The following is a 15,134-nucleotide window of genomic DNA, read 5'->3' as shown; positions in this document are numbered from 1 at the left end:
AGTCTGTTGTCTGAATATTTTCTATTGCAATCTGGTATTTACTAGCATGCATTTACAAGCTACACCTACATCTGAAATCTGTGCCACAAACACTAATGAATGCCTTATTTAAAAGTAAGACTGATACATCCCTAAAAACTTATGGGATGTACAACATGAACTAAAACTAATTCCACACAAATTTAATTTACCAACAAAATCTTCTTGCTGGGATATATAACTAATTCTCCTCACTTCCATTGAATACAAATTGGACATGAATCATCAGAGGACAATAACCTTGTCTCCGCGGAAACTCTCCGGCAGGACCCAGTAGTAGATGTCGCTTGGGTTGTCAGAGAAGCTGCGGAAGGCCACCTCAGAGCTGCTCTTCTGGAGAATTCCTTGGGTGATGGTGCGGGTGTTGGCCCCGTTGGACAGGGTGAAGAGCTGTCCATTGACCCCGCCGCGCACCTGCGAGGTACAATCGGCAAAAAGTTACAGGATCCAAAACAATACAGGCACCCAGTAAGGCATCAAGCCTGTACATAAATACCCCATAAATACCCCAATGATCTCTGCATCTACTACACAAACTGGCAAGCTGATTTACAGTACTTAAAATAAAAATGGTATCTGAGTGGATACCCATTTATGTTTAGCTAGTTTCCAAATTTTGCTCCTGTGTTCTGCTGACAGAACTCAACCAAGATACACTATATGACCAAAAGTATCTCAGCACCTCTTGGTCTGCAGCTGTTTTTCATGGTTTGGGCTAGGCCTCTTAGTTCCAGTGAAGGCTAATCTTAATGCTATAGCACCAAAATCACTTTCTAGATGATTCTGTGATTGTCCAAGAGTTTGAGGAAGGCCCTTTCCTGTCTCAGCATTGTAATGCCCCCAGGCACACAACAGTCCATGTAGAAATGCTTGTGTTGAGATTAGTGTGGAAGCCCTGAGCCCTAACTTCAACTCCATCCAACACCTTCGGGATCAGTTGGAAAGCCAACTGCGAGCCAGGCCTAATCACCCAATCAGTGCCTAACCTCACTAATGCTTTTTTGGCTGAATGGAAGCAAACCCCAACAGAAATGCTCCAACATCTAGTATAAAGCCTTCCCAGAAGAGTGGAGGTTGTTATAGCAGCAAATGGTGGACAAACTTAACATTAATGCCCATAATTTTGTATGAGATGTAGGATGTCAGGTGTTCAAATACTTTTGGCCATGTAGTGTATAAAAATATTTTTGCACCTGCATTAATCCACTTTTTGGCTTTAGAAACATCAATAAAATCCAGTCTCTGTTTCCTGAATCTGAAGAGAATAAGTATCTGAAGTCTTTCTTGGTAAATCTGAGATTTCACACCAGGAACCAATTTAGTTGCCATTTTTTCATCCTTTTTGAAGAGTTCCTACATCTTTCCTGTAATGTGGTACCCAGATTTCCAGAACATATTCTAAGTGTGGCCGGACAAAGGCATGACAACAATATAGCCTCCTTTGATTTATACTTGACACTTTTATCTGTTTCTCACTGCATCCTTTTTAAAAAAAAAAATTTTTTTTACACATAATTGTCAACGTATGCAACAATAATGGGCGGGTTGTCGAGCGGGCGGGGACGCACCTGGTCGCGGCTCCAGGAGGAGCTGGCGCACTGCTTGGTCACGCCCATGCAGAAGCACTGCAGGCAGCCGTCCGGGTTGGCCTCGGCCAGGTGGAAGGAGCCGGTCTTGCACTCGTCGCACAGTGCGCCGACCACGTTGGGCTGAGGTGCGGAGAGCACGTTAGAGCCGCTGCTCTCATTGGCTCTAATCATTCAGCTATTTCACGCAAAGCAGCAGTGAGCACTAAAGTGGCTCTTCAGCTAGCTGTACTTTCTGCTCTACTCCTACTACTCTCTGCCTACCGTCCATTTTAGCAAAACGGCTGGACTAATGTGCTGTTTACTCCTACCCCTCTGAAATATGCATCTTTTCACCCCTCCAGATGTCATGTAAGGTAATCAAGGAGTTTGGGCATGGATTGTGCATTCCTCGGAGATTAGGTCACAGCTTTCTTTTGATTTGAGCGTCTGAGATTTTGTGGAGGGATAAAACTGAAGGGTTTGAAATAGATGCATACACAGACTTTAAAACTGAGTTCATTTCCAGCACTGCGAGGCTTACCTTGCATGTACATGGTCTGCTGCTGGAGCTCACCGTTCCCCTGTTGTCACACCTGGAGCTTGCTGAGCGTGAGAGGAAACAAGGAAGAGATGATATGGGTGTTTGTGTGTGTGTGTGTGTGTGTGTGCGTGCGCATGTGAGAGCATGTGTGTGTGTGTTTGGAGTTGTTCTGGTATCTTTCAGTCTACTTGTCTTATTTACTCTGCATTGTAAAGGGCCAGTTCATCCAAAAATAAAATAAAGCTAAGTTTCCACTTACCCAGCAACCACGTTTTTGTGGCACTCAAACCGCCAAAAATATATATTTTAAAAACATCTACAGCAATTACTCTTTCCAAATATAAAGCCATGGTTACTCACAAACATCTATGGACCTTGTTGCTTACGGTTTCATTGAAAACTACTTTGAATAGCCGCAAAATTCTCAACCGAAGCACGCCAGTATTCTGGGGCAGTGTGATGGCATTGGTTTAAAAACTTTGAGGTCCCGTTGAGGTCCGCTGTATCAGGGTGAGCTGCAGCGGATAACTAGAAAACTCAAATCTCAGCCAAACTATCTTAATGGATACACAGAATTTAGTGTAAGTGAAAACACAGCTTTATTTTATTTTAAGGTGAACTGCCCCTTCAATAAGGGCAAGAAAATCACCATGCAACACTCAGCTATATTGCATATGGCATTGCCTCTATTGAAGTGTATGGTAAATGAGTCGAATTCAGGCTCATTGATTCAGGTAGGTGAGTAGGTGCTGGGAAACACTGCTTGAACAGAAAGGCCAAATTTTGGAACTCACGACTTGGAACACACTTCCCGTTGGGTTGAAGGGGATTACCCTGGTAACCAGAAGCACACCTTCCAAGAAAACATGGATAGACACATGAAATAACAGATTTTAAAATTCATAACTAAAACATTCAGCCTCAAAAAAATTATATTATTATTTCTGTTATTATTTTTATTATTATAGAAGAAAAGAAAATGGTTATTATAACTGAAAAAAATGGCACATACTACTGGTAAGGCATTTATTATTTTAAAAGGCTAACTCAGAATATAAAACTACTGGTATAAACCGGATGTCCCAGTATGATGTCACTTCCTCACCGTTCACAGCGCCTTCCTGTGTAGCCAGGCCTGCACGCGTCACACGTCGCCTGTTTGTCGTGGTCCAGGAAGCAGGTGTTTGAGAACCTTTGAACAAAGAAAGGAGTGACTCAGATTTCCATAATTTCCAGACGCTCCCCTTTGGTTAATGGGTACCAGGTAGCCTGGGAACGGTCATTAAGATTAACAGCCTGCGGAACTGCGGAAGCGTGTGATTGGCTAGCGGCTCATTACCGACGAGACGTCTCGGTGTACGGGCACGGACAGGGTTTGCAGTCGTCGAGGCGGCCTCGCCGGGGGTCCCCGAAGTAGCCCGGGCGACACTTGTCACACTGTGCGCCCTCCGTATTATGCTGGCAGCTCTGAAAGGGGAGGGAAGGGGGGTCGGACAATTAAGTGTTATTCAGACACAATCCAAACACAATGCATTCCTTTCACTTCAGTTGCCATCACCAAGTGGACATACTGTACTGTGCTGGATCATAGGGTGCTATGACACTGGCTGTGGGGTTTTAAAACGCTATCCTGGGCACCCACTGTGTATGTTCTTTTTTGTGACAGCTAAACTCTTGATCAGTTAAGGTTGTTAAAAACATGGGTTTTAAGTCCCTCCAGGAATGATTTCCTTAAATGTATTTTAACACAACATTTTTTCTCCATTTGTATCAAGCCCTTTCGATCCCACTGACATCACCTATAATTTAGTAATTAAAAAATGTGACCCATTTCAAACAAAATCATTTACCATGCAGCACATGACACAAAACGTGTGCACGGAGGCATACCAGATGAAGGTGCATTTGTGCATGTGTGTGTGTGTATGTGTGCGTGTGCGCATGTGTGTGCGTGTGTTCAGTGCGTGTGTGTGTGTGCGTGCATGTGGCCAGGCGTACCAGGCAGTGGCCGCTGATGGGGTCGCAGTCGCTGGCGTGGCCGTTGCAGTTGCAGCCGGCGCAGGTCCCCAGGAAGGAGCCGCCGGAGACTCGGTCGAACCCGCCAGAGCAGGACTCACAGGACAGGCCTGAATACCCGGCGGGACACCTGAGAAGGACCAGCGAACACGTCAGCTCCGAGCCCTACAGCTACCGCCCGCCAAACGGGCAGCACTACCACTGGCACCGCTAGGGTTTTTTATTTTTAAATGAGCTTCACAAAAACATACTTAATCGCTTCTTTCCCATGAAAACACATTACAAAAAAATTAACACAACATTGCTAAATATTGTTTTTGTTCAGGGCTATATTTTTCTTTTCTGAATGAATAAAAAGTTGCGAAAGTAAAGAGCACATTTGCAAAGATAAAGTAAAGGTCTTGAAATTGACTAAGAGACCCAAGTGAGGGCCCTGCAATTTTTTTAACACATTTTTTACATGAATTTCAAATGGCATGAACAAAAATAAATAAATAAGTCAGCTACGAAGGATTTTTCAGGTTGAGTTCTATCAGTGAAACAATAAGGTGTACCCTTTAAGGTGTGAGATCAGAACATTCTAATGTAGTGCTCTTGTAACAATCACAGCCCATACCTGAAAGCAACTGAATTCTAGAACATTTACTTGGGAAACAGGAAAGAAAAACATTTCAAAAAATCTGTTCTTCAGTTCTATACTACACTGATATCAGGAAGCATGTTTTAAAAAAGAGAGTTGCCAATGTGTGCCAGGTCACTTAGCAGAGTCAGAAACCCTTGGGTTGTTCAAGTCCAGACTCAACTCAGTGCTGGGTATTCTCTAGCCAAAAGGTAAATGAGGCGTATGAACGGGCTGAATGGCCCTGCTCTCAACATCGCGTGTTCTCGGGCGCTCACCTGCACTCCTCCACATTCTGGGCGGGGCCCTGCAGGCTGTATTCCACTGTGGTGGTGTCCATGACGATGTCGCTGAGGGCAACGCTCACCATGCGGTTGTCATAGATGGTGCGGATGTTGATGCTCTCGAGGTTCACCAGAGTCATCATCAGGTCCTCCCGGCTCACTGGCCGACCCGACGAGTGCTGCCAGTTTTCCTGTCGGGGGGGGAAAAGATGGCTACCCGGGATTGTCTACATGTATCGTGCCGCATGTACGCTAGTGATGAAGGTTATAGCCATAAAACAAGTGCACAGACATACCAATGACAGTGGGAGGTGTGGCTTTCTTTGAGACTTAGATAGGCAAGTCTTACATATCAGTAGACAGCACTTGTGCAACTGCCAATGTTTATGGGTTAGTCAGGCTAAGTAACTGTCTTTGAACATTATGCTAACTTATGCTGGGTAATTTGTAATGTATGTTTCTTATGTTGCAACTATTATTTCTGGTGCTAAATTGTGCATTGCTTTACCAACAAATTAAATAATCTTGAGCTATTTAACTTGTGGAACATGTGGAATGACACAATTTAATAAACTATCACCAGGAGTTGTAGAGGTTTTTGAAGATTATCTATTCTCTCCTATTTGCATACTAGTGTTTCCTGGCTCTGTATGGTTCAGTATAACCGTTAAACCACTAATATTTTCTCACGAAATGTTCTTTCAAGGAACTACATGGTGACAGCTGGCTTTCAGTTCAACACAAACAGCGTGTCTGCATGTCAGTGTGGTCAGAGCACTTAGTCTCTTCAGGTAGGGTGGGTAATAGATGAGTCATTGAGAATGGTGCAACAGCACACACCTCTGTGAACTTGACCTCCTTCTGGTTAACGACACCAGCGGGCGTGGGGTTGCCGCGGCGATAAATGAGCCTCTGCCCGTTCCCAACCAGCACCACGTCCGGCTTCTCCTCCGGATCCGTCTCTCCACGGGCCAGAGTATAGCGCACTTTGTACTTCAGCGATCCCCCATAGGAGTCGACCTAAATGGAGACAGAGAATTTTCCATCAGAATAGTCCATTGGATTTGCGCTACTTGGTCTAAGTGGTTAGAGAGCAATTTAATGCTTGAATTCAACCAGACTCATGCAGAATGTGGAATGTCACAGCAGGACCCACATAAACTACACTGCTTGAGTACACCCAGAGACCCATGGCCCACACGCTGCCATCAATCAAGAGCACAAATTAGGACTTCAATCTGCCGGCCCATTCGGCCGCTGATCAACAATTTCATTGGTAATCAGGGGTGAACGCAGGATTTCTGAAAAGTATGAATTAGGTAAAAACCTAGATGTGTCTTTGTTGGCATCTTACAAATATTCTATAGGAAAAAGTTTGCCACATCCCATGGCATCAAATCATATCTCTGCATATCTGATCACTGTGCATCTGACAAAAATGTATTTATTATGACTCTGGACACCATTTCTAGAGTAAGTAATCAGGCAGGTTTAATGGTAAAATGGCACTGCTGAAAAAACCAAACAAACACTGAAGTGTAGGCTAAACTATTCTCTCCTGATAGTGGAACTGTTGTCATTTTTCAAACTGAGTTTGGGTTACGAAAGTTAAACAGAGAAAATATTTCCGATTCTTAAGGTTCATTTGACTCTCGATGTGTCTGACACAGCTTGTTGCCTATATTTGCACACATTGTGATACAGTCCCAACTAATCAAGGTGTGATGTAGGCCTAATGTGATTAAATGTGGAGGAACTTAAAATGGAGACAGTGAGTGTTCACCCCCCATCCTGGACCAGGCCCACCTTGTTCCCCAGGAACTGGCGCGGCAGGGTCCAGTAGGAGTCCAGGATGAGGAAGCGACGGGACAGGTCCACCAGCTGGAACTCCTCCGATTCGGGATTGATATTGAGCTGAGTGGAGGACAGGGGCGGAGTGCCAGGCCGGGACGGGTACGACACGTTCACTCCTGCGGGTGTAGGGGAGGAGGAGGAGGAGAGGGAGGACACCGATCAAAAATTTGCTCTCCAAGTTTCTCATCAGGCTTCAAGAAAGATGGAAATCTTCCAAAAATGAGTATCGAGGGTAATGAATTCTCGAGTTACTTGATCTACTTAAACCACAAATATTCTGTTGCAACATAGAATCTCTCACAAGAGAAACCAAACCAAGAGAGAAGCCCAATAAATGCAGAAAATTATGAAATAACCAACACCAATGTTACGCAATAAAATCAAAGAACACCAGTAGTAACAGGCTGTACAGGGGATAAACAAAAAGATTGCTGATGGACGGACCTTTGAAGTCGTCCCTGTCCGTGAAGCGCAGGCGGATCTGGTTGCGGTAGCGGCCTGTGTTCTGGCAGTTTTTGGTGATGCCGAAACAGAAGCAGGGGATGCAGCGGGAGGATCCATCCACACTGAAATGCCCACTGGGACAGTCTGGGACAACAGGATCATTTCAAATATATCAAATATTCATATGTAGCATGGGCTACTTCACTCTTTCTTTGCATCATGGGGGGAGGCTGGGGTACCTGTATTCGGTGTAAGGGTCAGCACTCCATCCGGGACAGCAAAGACCATGCCCTTGGCGTTGATGGCCTCGCAGGTGTACGCCCCCTGATCCCCCTCTTTCACGTCCCGGATGGTCAGAGTCCCACGCCCATTCTCACTGGTCACTGTGATCCTGGGCAGGAAGCCAATCATACATTATATTCAAATTTCACAGGAAGGAAATCCCCTTCTTTAAATAGTAACATTTCATACGCCCTCCAAAGTTTTTTTTGGTCGAGGGCTTTGCTGTTTTCCAGATGTTTTCTTGTCTATTGGTAGCAGAGACTGGAAGCATGTGAACGTCTGCCACATAAGATGATGTCACCAACCTGAACAGGAGGACAATGAGCTCAGCTGGACCCTTAGCCTTTAGCTTATTTGGCTAACAGTACCGCTTGCCATGTGATGAAGATGGCCGGACGCCGCTCTTTGGAACAATAGGCAGACCCACCCCCATACATCTACGTCTGTACATTCATAATTGTACATATGGAAATTATGGAAAACAGGTGCAGCTTTTGTTTAAGCAAAAGCACACTTTCTAGAACCAAGCCACGAAGCCATGCCAGATCCAAAACTTTTAAGTAAAAAAATAAGTCTCGTACTATGTTGCATAGTGCAGTAAAATTTAAATGGCCGAAGTTAAGGTGATATAGCTTTGAATGCAGTAGCATTCAAAAATGCAGTAAAGTGCAATCATGGTCATGTGATCCAGCTTCATGTGTCAGCTGCCCATCTCTGGGGAGGAGCCGTTGAGGGACCTGCGTCAAGCTACCTGCTACTGGTTGGAATGTGGCCCCAGTTAAGCCTCCAGGTGATGATTGGGGTGGGTACACCCACAGCCGTGCAGGTGAAGGTCACGGTCTGCCCCCGCTGGGCCTTTACAGACTCCTCCGGGGGGCTGGTCACTGATGGGGGAGCTGGGGAGAAATAAGCCGAGAGATCAGCTTGACCAATCAGATTTCACACCCACTGTGGGACTTCTACACTCACTGAGCCCAAAGTGAGGGCAGGAAATTGAGAGCAGGTGGAAAGATGGACAGAGAGAGGAAGCAAAAATTAAGAGATAGAAAGCTCATAGAGATGGAGAGAGAGCAAACAAAGAGATGAAGACAGAGCAGATATAGAGATGGAGAGAGAACAGATACAGAGATAGACAGCTGTTGAAGAGATGGAAAGAGAGCAGGCAGAGATGGAGAGAGAACATACAAAGAAGTGGAGAAAGCGGATAAAGAGCGAGCAGATAAAGATGGAGAGAGAGAATACAGAGAAATAGAGAAAGCAGACAAAGAGAGAGCAGGCAGAGATGGAGAGAGAGAGAGCACTCGGAGCGACCGAGAGCGGTCAGGGACTCACAGCAGTCGTACTCATCCGAGCGGTCGGCGCAGTCGGACTCCTCGTCGCACTGGTAGCTGGCCGGTATGCAGGTGCGGTCCACCACACACATGAACTGCTCGGGGGCGCAGGTGTCCCCAGGGCCCTTGGTGGCTGCAAAGGCCGAGAACGAAAGCTTAACGCGGCAAACTGGCACAAAGTTTTAACATGACTGGAACCGCTGCTCTGGAGGTGTGTTGGAGCCCTGTGTCAAGTCCTGAGGCCACCTCCCTTCACTACATGACCTGACAAGCTGCTCAAAAAACACTTCCTGCCAGCCATGTGGAAGTGACCTTTAGCTGGTTTCCACCTATGCTTCTGTGTGAAATGTGAAAAATATTATGTAGCTCCCTTCATGAATTAATCAAATCCCCCTTTGCATTCTTCCACTTCAAGACTGAAGAGATAAAGTATCTGAAGTCTTTCCTCCACACCAGGGTTTTTTTCCCACCAGGAATCAGTTTGTTTGCCTTTATTTTCACCTTTACTTTGTTCTGGAGATCTACATCTTTCCTGTAGTATGGCATCCAGAACTGCACGCAATACTCTAGATGTGGTCTGACAAAGGCATTGTGTAACATCAGTATAACCTTGTTTGATTTATACATGTGTTTTGCTACAGATCCCTGCATTGTGTTGGATATTTTTCTGCTTCAGCACAATGCAGATTTAGTGTGTCGTTGCATGCGCATGCCCGTGAGTTCAACAAAACAAAACAAGACAATAAAAACAAGTTTAAATACTTGCTTTTGCACATTTTCCGATAGTATCGGTCTAAACTGACACAGAATCCTTGAAAAGGCCATTGTCAATACCATGTGACAATATTAATAGCAAACCAACGCAGGCCCCCGAGTGGTTATATAAACACTGCTAAAACAACACTGACGTAATGTCAGAATGACGCATTTATGTGGTAATTCATCTGACAGGAGAAAGAAACCCAAAAGCAGCACCTTGAGCCTGGAGCCCATATTCTGAGCTGAAATCTAGAGGGACAGAATGTAAACTCAAACTGCATGGGCTGCCTGACAAGCCCATCTGGCCGCCGTTTGTGTGAAAGTGTCATGAAACTGGACCCTGGTGACAGGAAGTGAAAGAGATCAGTGGAAATAAGTAGCAATGGAAAAGCTGACGTCTGAGATCTGGGAACAGTGGGTATGGGAGAGCAGGGGTCTGGGAACTGGGAAGATTGGGAATAGGAGATCTGGGGTCTGGGAAGACTGGGAATGGGAGAGCAGGGGTCTGGGATCTGGGAACATTGAGAATGGGAGGACACAAGTCCAGGATTAGGGAAGATCAAGAATGGGAGAGCAGGAGTCTGGGATTAGGGAAAACTGGGAATGGGAAAGCAGGGGCGTGGGAGTTTGGAAGATGGGGAATGGGAGAGCAGGAGTCTGGGATTAGGGAAGACTGGGAATAGGACAGCTGGGGTCTGGAATCTGGGCAGACTGAAAATGGAAGGAGAGGAGTCTGGGATGAAGGAAGACGGAAGACTCACGGCAGTAGCTCTCGTCGGAGTTGTCTCCGCAGTCGTTGTCTCCGTCACAGCGCCAGAGCTTGAGGGCACAGCGACCGTTCTGACACTTAAACTCATTGGGCTCACAGGGAGACGGGGTTCCTGTGGACAGAGTTCAACAGGGCACTGAGTGTGTGTGTGTGTGTGTGAAGACACGTAACAGGCAGTGGCCACTGATGCTATGAGCAGAGAGTGTGCGTGTGCGTGTGTACGTGTGCATGCATGTGAGTGTGTGTGTGTGTTTCTGCGAGGTTATGCATACGTTCATGTCTGCTTCTGTGAATAAACGTGTGTAAACCAGCGCACTCACCACACTTGATTTCATCACTGCCATCGGTGCAGTCCCTCTCTCCGTCACACAGGTAGTCTCGAGGGATGCACTCTCCATTCTGACAGGTGGCCTGGCCCGCCTTGCAGGGCCCGCCCACAGGCTGGCGGGGCGGCTCCCGGTCAGGGAGGGGTCTGGCCGGAGTGGGAATGAGTTCTTGTGGAGCTAACGTTTCTGAAACGCGCAGAGGAAAGCGTAGTTCATAGAGCTAGTTCAGAGGCAGGTCTACAGGAAATAAAGTCTTTTAAGGCACTCCAGTAAGCATCTTTCAAACCATCTTACGTAAATGACAAATGTGAAGCTGTCTAAACAAGCCAGGAAAAGCGATCAGTTTCCTGTCATTTGAAATGCTTTTTTTCCGCTTTCTCTCCTAATTTTTTCTCTTCTAATAATAGTCACCAGCCACAGTCACTGGTAGAACCCCCGCTATTAAATCAGGAGAGCCTAGATAAGCATGCAGTCTCCTCCGAAACATCATCTGAAGCCTCTGTTTCTTTTCACTTCGCAGCCCGCAAACTTAGCCTGCATATACATAAGCTGGAAGAAGAGGCTTCACATGCAGCTTGAAGAAGCAGACTGTGGGAGCTGACGAGACACAGCCATCCAACTGAATCCTACTTCCCTGGGTGATGTTACAGCCAATTATGCCTTGCTCTGCAGAACTGCCGCCATTAGTTAGCAGAGGCATCGCCCACTGATACCAGATCATGAGGCCCATCCACACACTGGAACAGAGCTTACAAAAGCACCTATCAGCCACTGGCAGGTGCAGTGCCATGGGCAGGGGTGGGGAGGCTGGGTTGGGTCAGGAGGCCTAGGGGCTCTGGGGTCAGGGGTCACTCACCGCAGGCCAGCTCATCGCTCATGTCCATGCAGTCGGGCCTCTTATCGCAGTAGTACTCCCGCGGGATGCAGCCGCCGTCATTGCAGGTGAACTCATTTTGCAGGCAGGGCCGGGTGCTGGGCACCACTGTGGGTCAGAGGTCAAAGGTCAGACACGTGAATACAAAGCAGCACACTGCGCCTAAAAATTTCAACTTAAAGGTTGCTTTAGTGCTTTTTACCTGCAGAATCTTCCGAACGGCGCAAAACTTATTCTACTGCTCCTTAACTGAAGCAGAAATACAACACCCTTTGTCTGGCAAGAACTGAATCAGCTGGTCGGTGATCTCCCAGAATGAACAGTGATAACAGTATACACAGGAGCCATCAAAAGAGAAAACAGCCGACCATTTTCCAAAGGGATCGCGAACAGTTCTCATCTGACCTTGAATGGAGAACATCCACACTCTTGTTATGTTAGCAACTGATACGTGTTTGCCTGAGCTGAACGGACAAGAGGCTACAAGTGAAACTCCCAGACTTTATCTGAAGGGGCCAGCGCCAAGGACTGTGCAATATTTCTTTTTCCAACCATGTCATCAGGCGAACATGCAGTGCTACGCACGACTGACTTGCTCTCTAGTATTAACAACCATTTCCTTCCCTACCCCTAATCTTAAAATACAAAATTACAGAGCAGAAAAGAGCAGGAGCTTAGCAGTCTGTTCAAAGAGACCAAGAGAGCAATAAGCTGTGATTTTAGAGGAAGGCTGACAATACACAAGAAAAAGAAGTGTGCTGTTTTAATGACAAGATAATGTTTCACTCACTTTTTGACATGTCTATAATTTTGGAATAATAATAAAAATAATTGCCTCTTTTGTTAGAAAGCCTGTGCTCGTGAAATTTCATGCTATTGCTAATATTCATTTATGAATTGAACTTCAAAATGAAAAACTGGCTTCTCTGCAATCTTAATTAGATGAACCTGCATCTTCTTCAACACAGCAACTCCATGCAAAGTAGTTATTTCAAACTGGTTTTAGTGTGATATGCACTCAAACGGTTAACTAGTTTCTTATTGTGCACGATGCAGATGGAAACATGCAAAATGCAAAGTACGACCTTCATGCCAGATTTCTTAAAAAAAGAGAACATGTAACATGAGAAGGTCTGGATATGAATTCATTATATCAATGAAAAAGGTACTGTATTTTAAAACAAGGGGCCCTTGATCAAGATGATGTCAAGATAATTACCAAAACAGGCATTTATTATTTTCACCAAGTTAAATGTCTTTTTCTCTGAAAAAGCAGTCAAAAAACCTTCCTTAGATAAATGATAAGTATGCACACATGCACACACACACACACACACAAACCCAAGCACAAATACAAACCCAAGCATGAATCTACGCACTCTCACACACACATACACACATTCACACATACACACACAAAAACACACTGGTAAACAGAAAACTGGGCATCTGGGCAGGTCCAGTTGGGTAAACAGGCAAGTCATTTAGTTAGCGAGACGTCCGGCGTGTCCATGCAACCCACACGATACAAACCTGGGAAAGAGATGGGCTTCGCTGCCGGGGGCGATTGGGCTAAAAACCGGAGAGAGACGTTAACCGGGCACTACCATCGGTTACCTGGCCTTTCTTAGCACACGTCACCAGAGAAAGCTCAGATAACTGATCACCAGCCAGGCTATACAAGGCTCGCACCAGGTGCACTCTACCGAATAGAAGACATGTTCAGTAATAACCGATAAAGCTGGACTTAGCTACCGAATGTGCTTTCCAGCATTAGTACGACGGTTTGTCTAATTTAGCGGAGTAGCGCCATTGGCTGGGACCCTCCCGCGGATGCTCACCTTCTCCCAGGCGACGGAACTCGAAGCCCTGCACGGAGGTAACGTAGGAGGCGATGGAGCCCTCCTTCACCACGGAGTACAGCACATTGAGGATCTGATCATCGTTGGAGTTGTAGTCTGACACCACGTCCAGCTCAACAAACACGTTTCTGCCAATCTTTCTGCAGGAGGAAAAAGCAGAAGAGCCAATGAGAACTGAAATGGACCTGGCACACTGCAAAAGCAAAAAAGCAAGTATTCTCAGCAAGTATTTTAGTCCCCACACCCCATTCAGAAACTGATCTCAGACCAGCCAAGACCCATCTTAGATCGGCCATTTTTAATCACATAACCACTCACGTGCGTAACAGATACCGTGCAATTTACAGAAAGAGCAGTATTAAAATAAATTAATATTGTCATTCATCTACACAGGGAAACTGCTGGATGGTTTTATGTAATGTATCTGACTCAATGGGTAAGGCAGGTATTAAAATTTGAAATATTTTATTTTTAAACAACTGCAACTCATGCATGGCCTTTAGAAGAGCACTGTTGATTATTGTCAATTTTTTTTTAATTCCGTCAATTTAGTGAATGTATTTAGGCTCTTCGTTTCTTACTGTGTTGCAGTGATTTCATTTGTTCTTTTTTGTTGTTCTTTAATTATCCTTAGAGCTCATTGGGCTCCAATTCTTTGAATGAACTGTGCTGTAAAAACTAACAACAAATACAGGCCCCTTACCTGATAATAACCACATTGACTGTCTGAACTCCAGAGATCCTGTTATATTCTGACTCCAGCTGCAGGATAGAGATTATCATTAAAATACAAATAACTGTGCAAAACTGCGTCAAAACCAGCATCATAATAATAATAATATCGACACTCCGCCCATTTGCAATGTAGATGATCACATACAGGGTGCTGAATATAACTAAGGCCTTAAATCACGTATGCTTTAATAATGATGGCCCTGGAAGCCCTGACCAATCCTCCCTTTGAAGACGGCAGTCCTTAGATGCTCCTTTACAGTAAAGACACCCTCTGCATCCGAGCGGTAATGACAGGTAATGCGCTAACCGAGCCTAATGTGCTCAGTCGGCCCAATTTAGGGGCTGATACGCTGGAGGAGAAATGGCGCAAGTGTGGGCTCTGAGATAAATGAAATTATGACTTTGACTTTGTGAAAAGGGCGTCCTCCCCTCATCTACGCTAAGGCATCGACATTGATCATCTACAAGGCGGGAAAAAAGAAATAATGCATATTCAACCAGCCTGGAGGAGGGGCGGATTTCCTATACTGTATCTTCAAATTGTCCTTCATACAAATTGTCTGGCTGTTAAAAATAAGCAAAATAAATCAATAATAATTATGCAAACAACAAAGAATGTACATCAAACTGAGTACAGCTGATAACTTTATTTTGCAGGTCTTGGACCATGCACCTCGATAACAGCACTGATTGAACTGCCACTTTGCCAATCTCTAGTGGCGATTGCTTACTGTGTTAAATGAACCTTTTCAAGTCCATTTGGGTAAGAATTAAAAGCTAAAGTTGTAAATTCTAATCTTGAGGAGTATTCTTTTAGGGTGGGAGATTCTA

General features: G+C 45.3%; 1 protein-coding gene across 1 annotated transcript in view; it reads right to left on the bottom strand.

Moving 5' to 3' along the window:
- The window catches only part of LOC135234568 (basement membrane-specific heparan sulfate proteoglycan core protein-like), a 145,333-nt gene that overhangs the window by 78,718 nt on the left and 51,481 nt on the right, over positions 1-15,134 (bottom strand). The window contains exons 5-24 of the mRNA XM_064299284.1: positions 14,272-14,330; positions 13,548-13,708; positions 13,240-13,278; positions 11,689-11,814; positions 10,827-11,018; positions 10,499-10,618; positions 8,980-9,111; positions 8,399-8,543; positions 7,605-7,756; positions 7,366-7,509; positions 6,874-7,037; positions 5,908-6,087; positions 5,062-5,258; positions 4,147-4,294; positions 3,488-3,615; positions 3,254-3,340; positions 2,943-3,001; positions 2,149-2,210; positions 1,608-1,748; positions 280-453 (exon numbers count right to left, since the gene is read on the bottom strand). Of these exons, the coding sequence (XP_064155354.1) occupies positions 280-453; positions 1,608-1,748; positions 2,149-2,210; positions 2,943-3,001; positions 3,254-3,340; positions 3,488-3,615; positions 4,147-4,294; positions 5,062-5,258; positions 5,908-6,087; positions 6,874-7,037; positions 7,366-7,509; positions 7,605-7,756; positions 8,399-8,543; positions 8,980-9,111; positions 10,499-10,618; positions 10,827-11,018; positions 11,689-11,814; positions 13,240-13,278; positions 13,548-13,708; positions 14,272-14,330 (2,610 nt within the window). The remainder of the gene's footprint in view (positions 1-279; positions 454-1,607; positions 1,749-2,148; positions 2,211-2,942; positions 3,002-3,253; positions 3,341-3,487; positions 3,616-4,146; positions 4,295-5,061; positions 5,259-5,907; positions 6,088-6,873; positions 7,038-7,365; positions 7,510-7,604; positions 7,757-8,398; positions 8,544-8,979; positions 9,112-10,498; positions 10,619-10,826; positions 11,019-11,688; positions 11,815-13,239; positions 13,279-13,547; positions 13,709-14,271; positions 14,331-15,134) is intronic.

The sequence above is a fragment of the Anguilla rostrata genome, chromosome 11 (genome assembly GCF_018555375.3).
Source record: "Anguilla rostrata isolate EN2019 chromosome 11, ASM1855537v3, whole genome shotgun sequence".
Classification (NCBI taxonomy): domain Eukaryota; kingdom Metazoa; phylum Chordata; class Actinopteri; order Anguilliformes; family Anguillidae; genus Anguilla; species Anguilla rostrata.
This window is presented reverse-complemented; position numbering and strand designations above follow the sequence as displayed.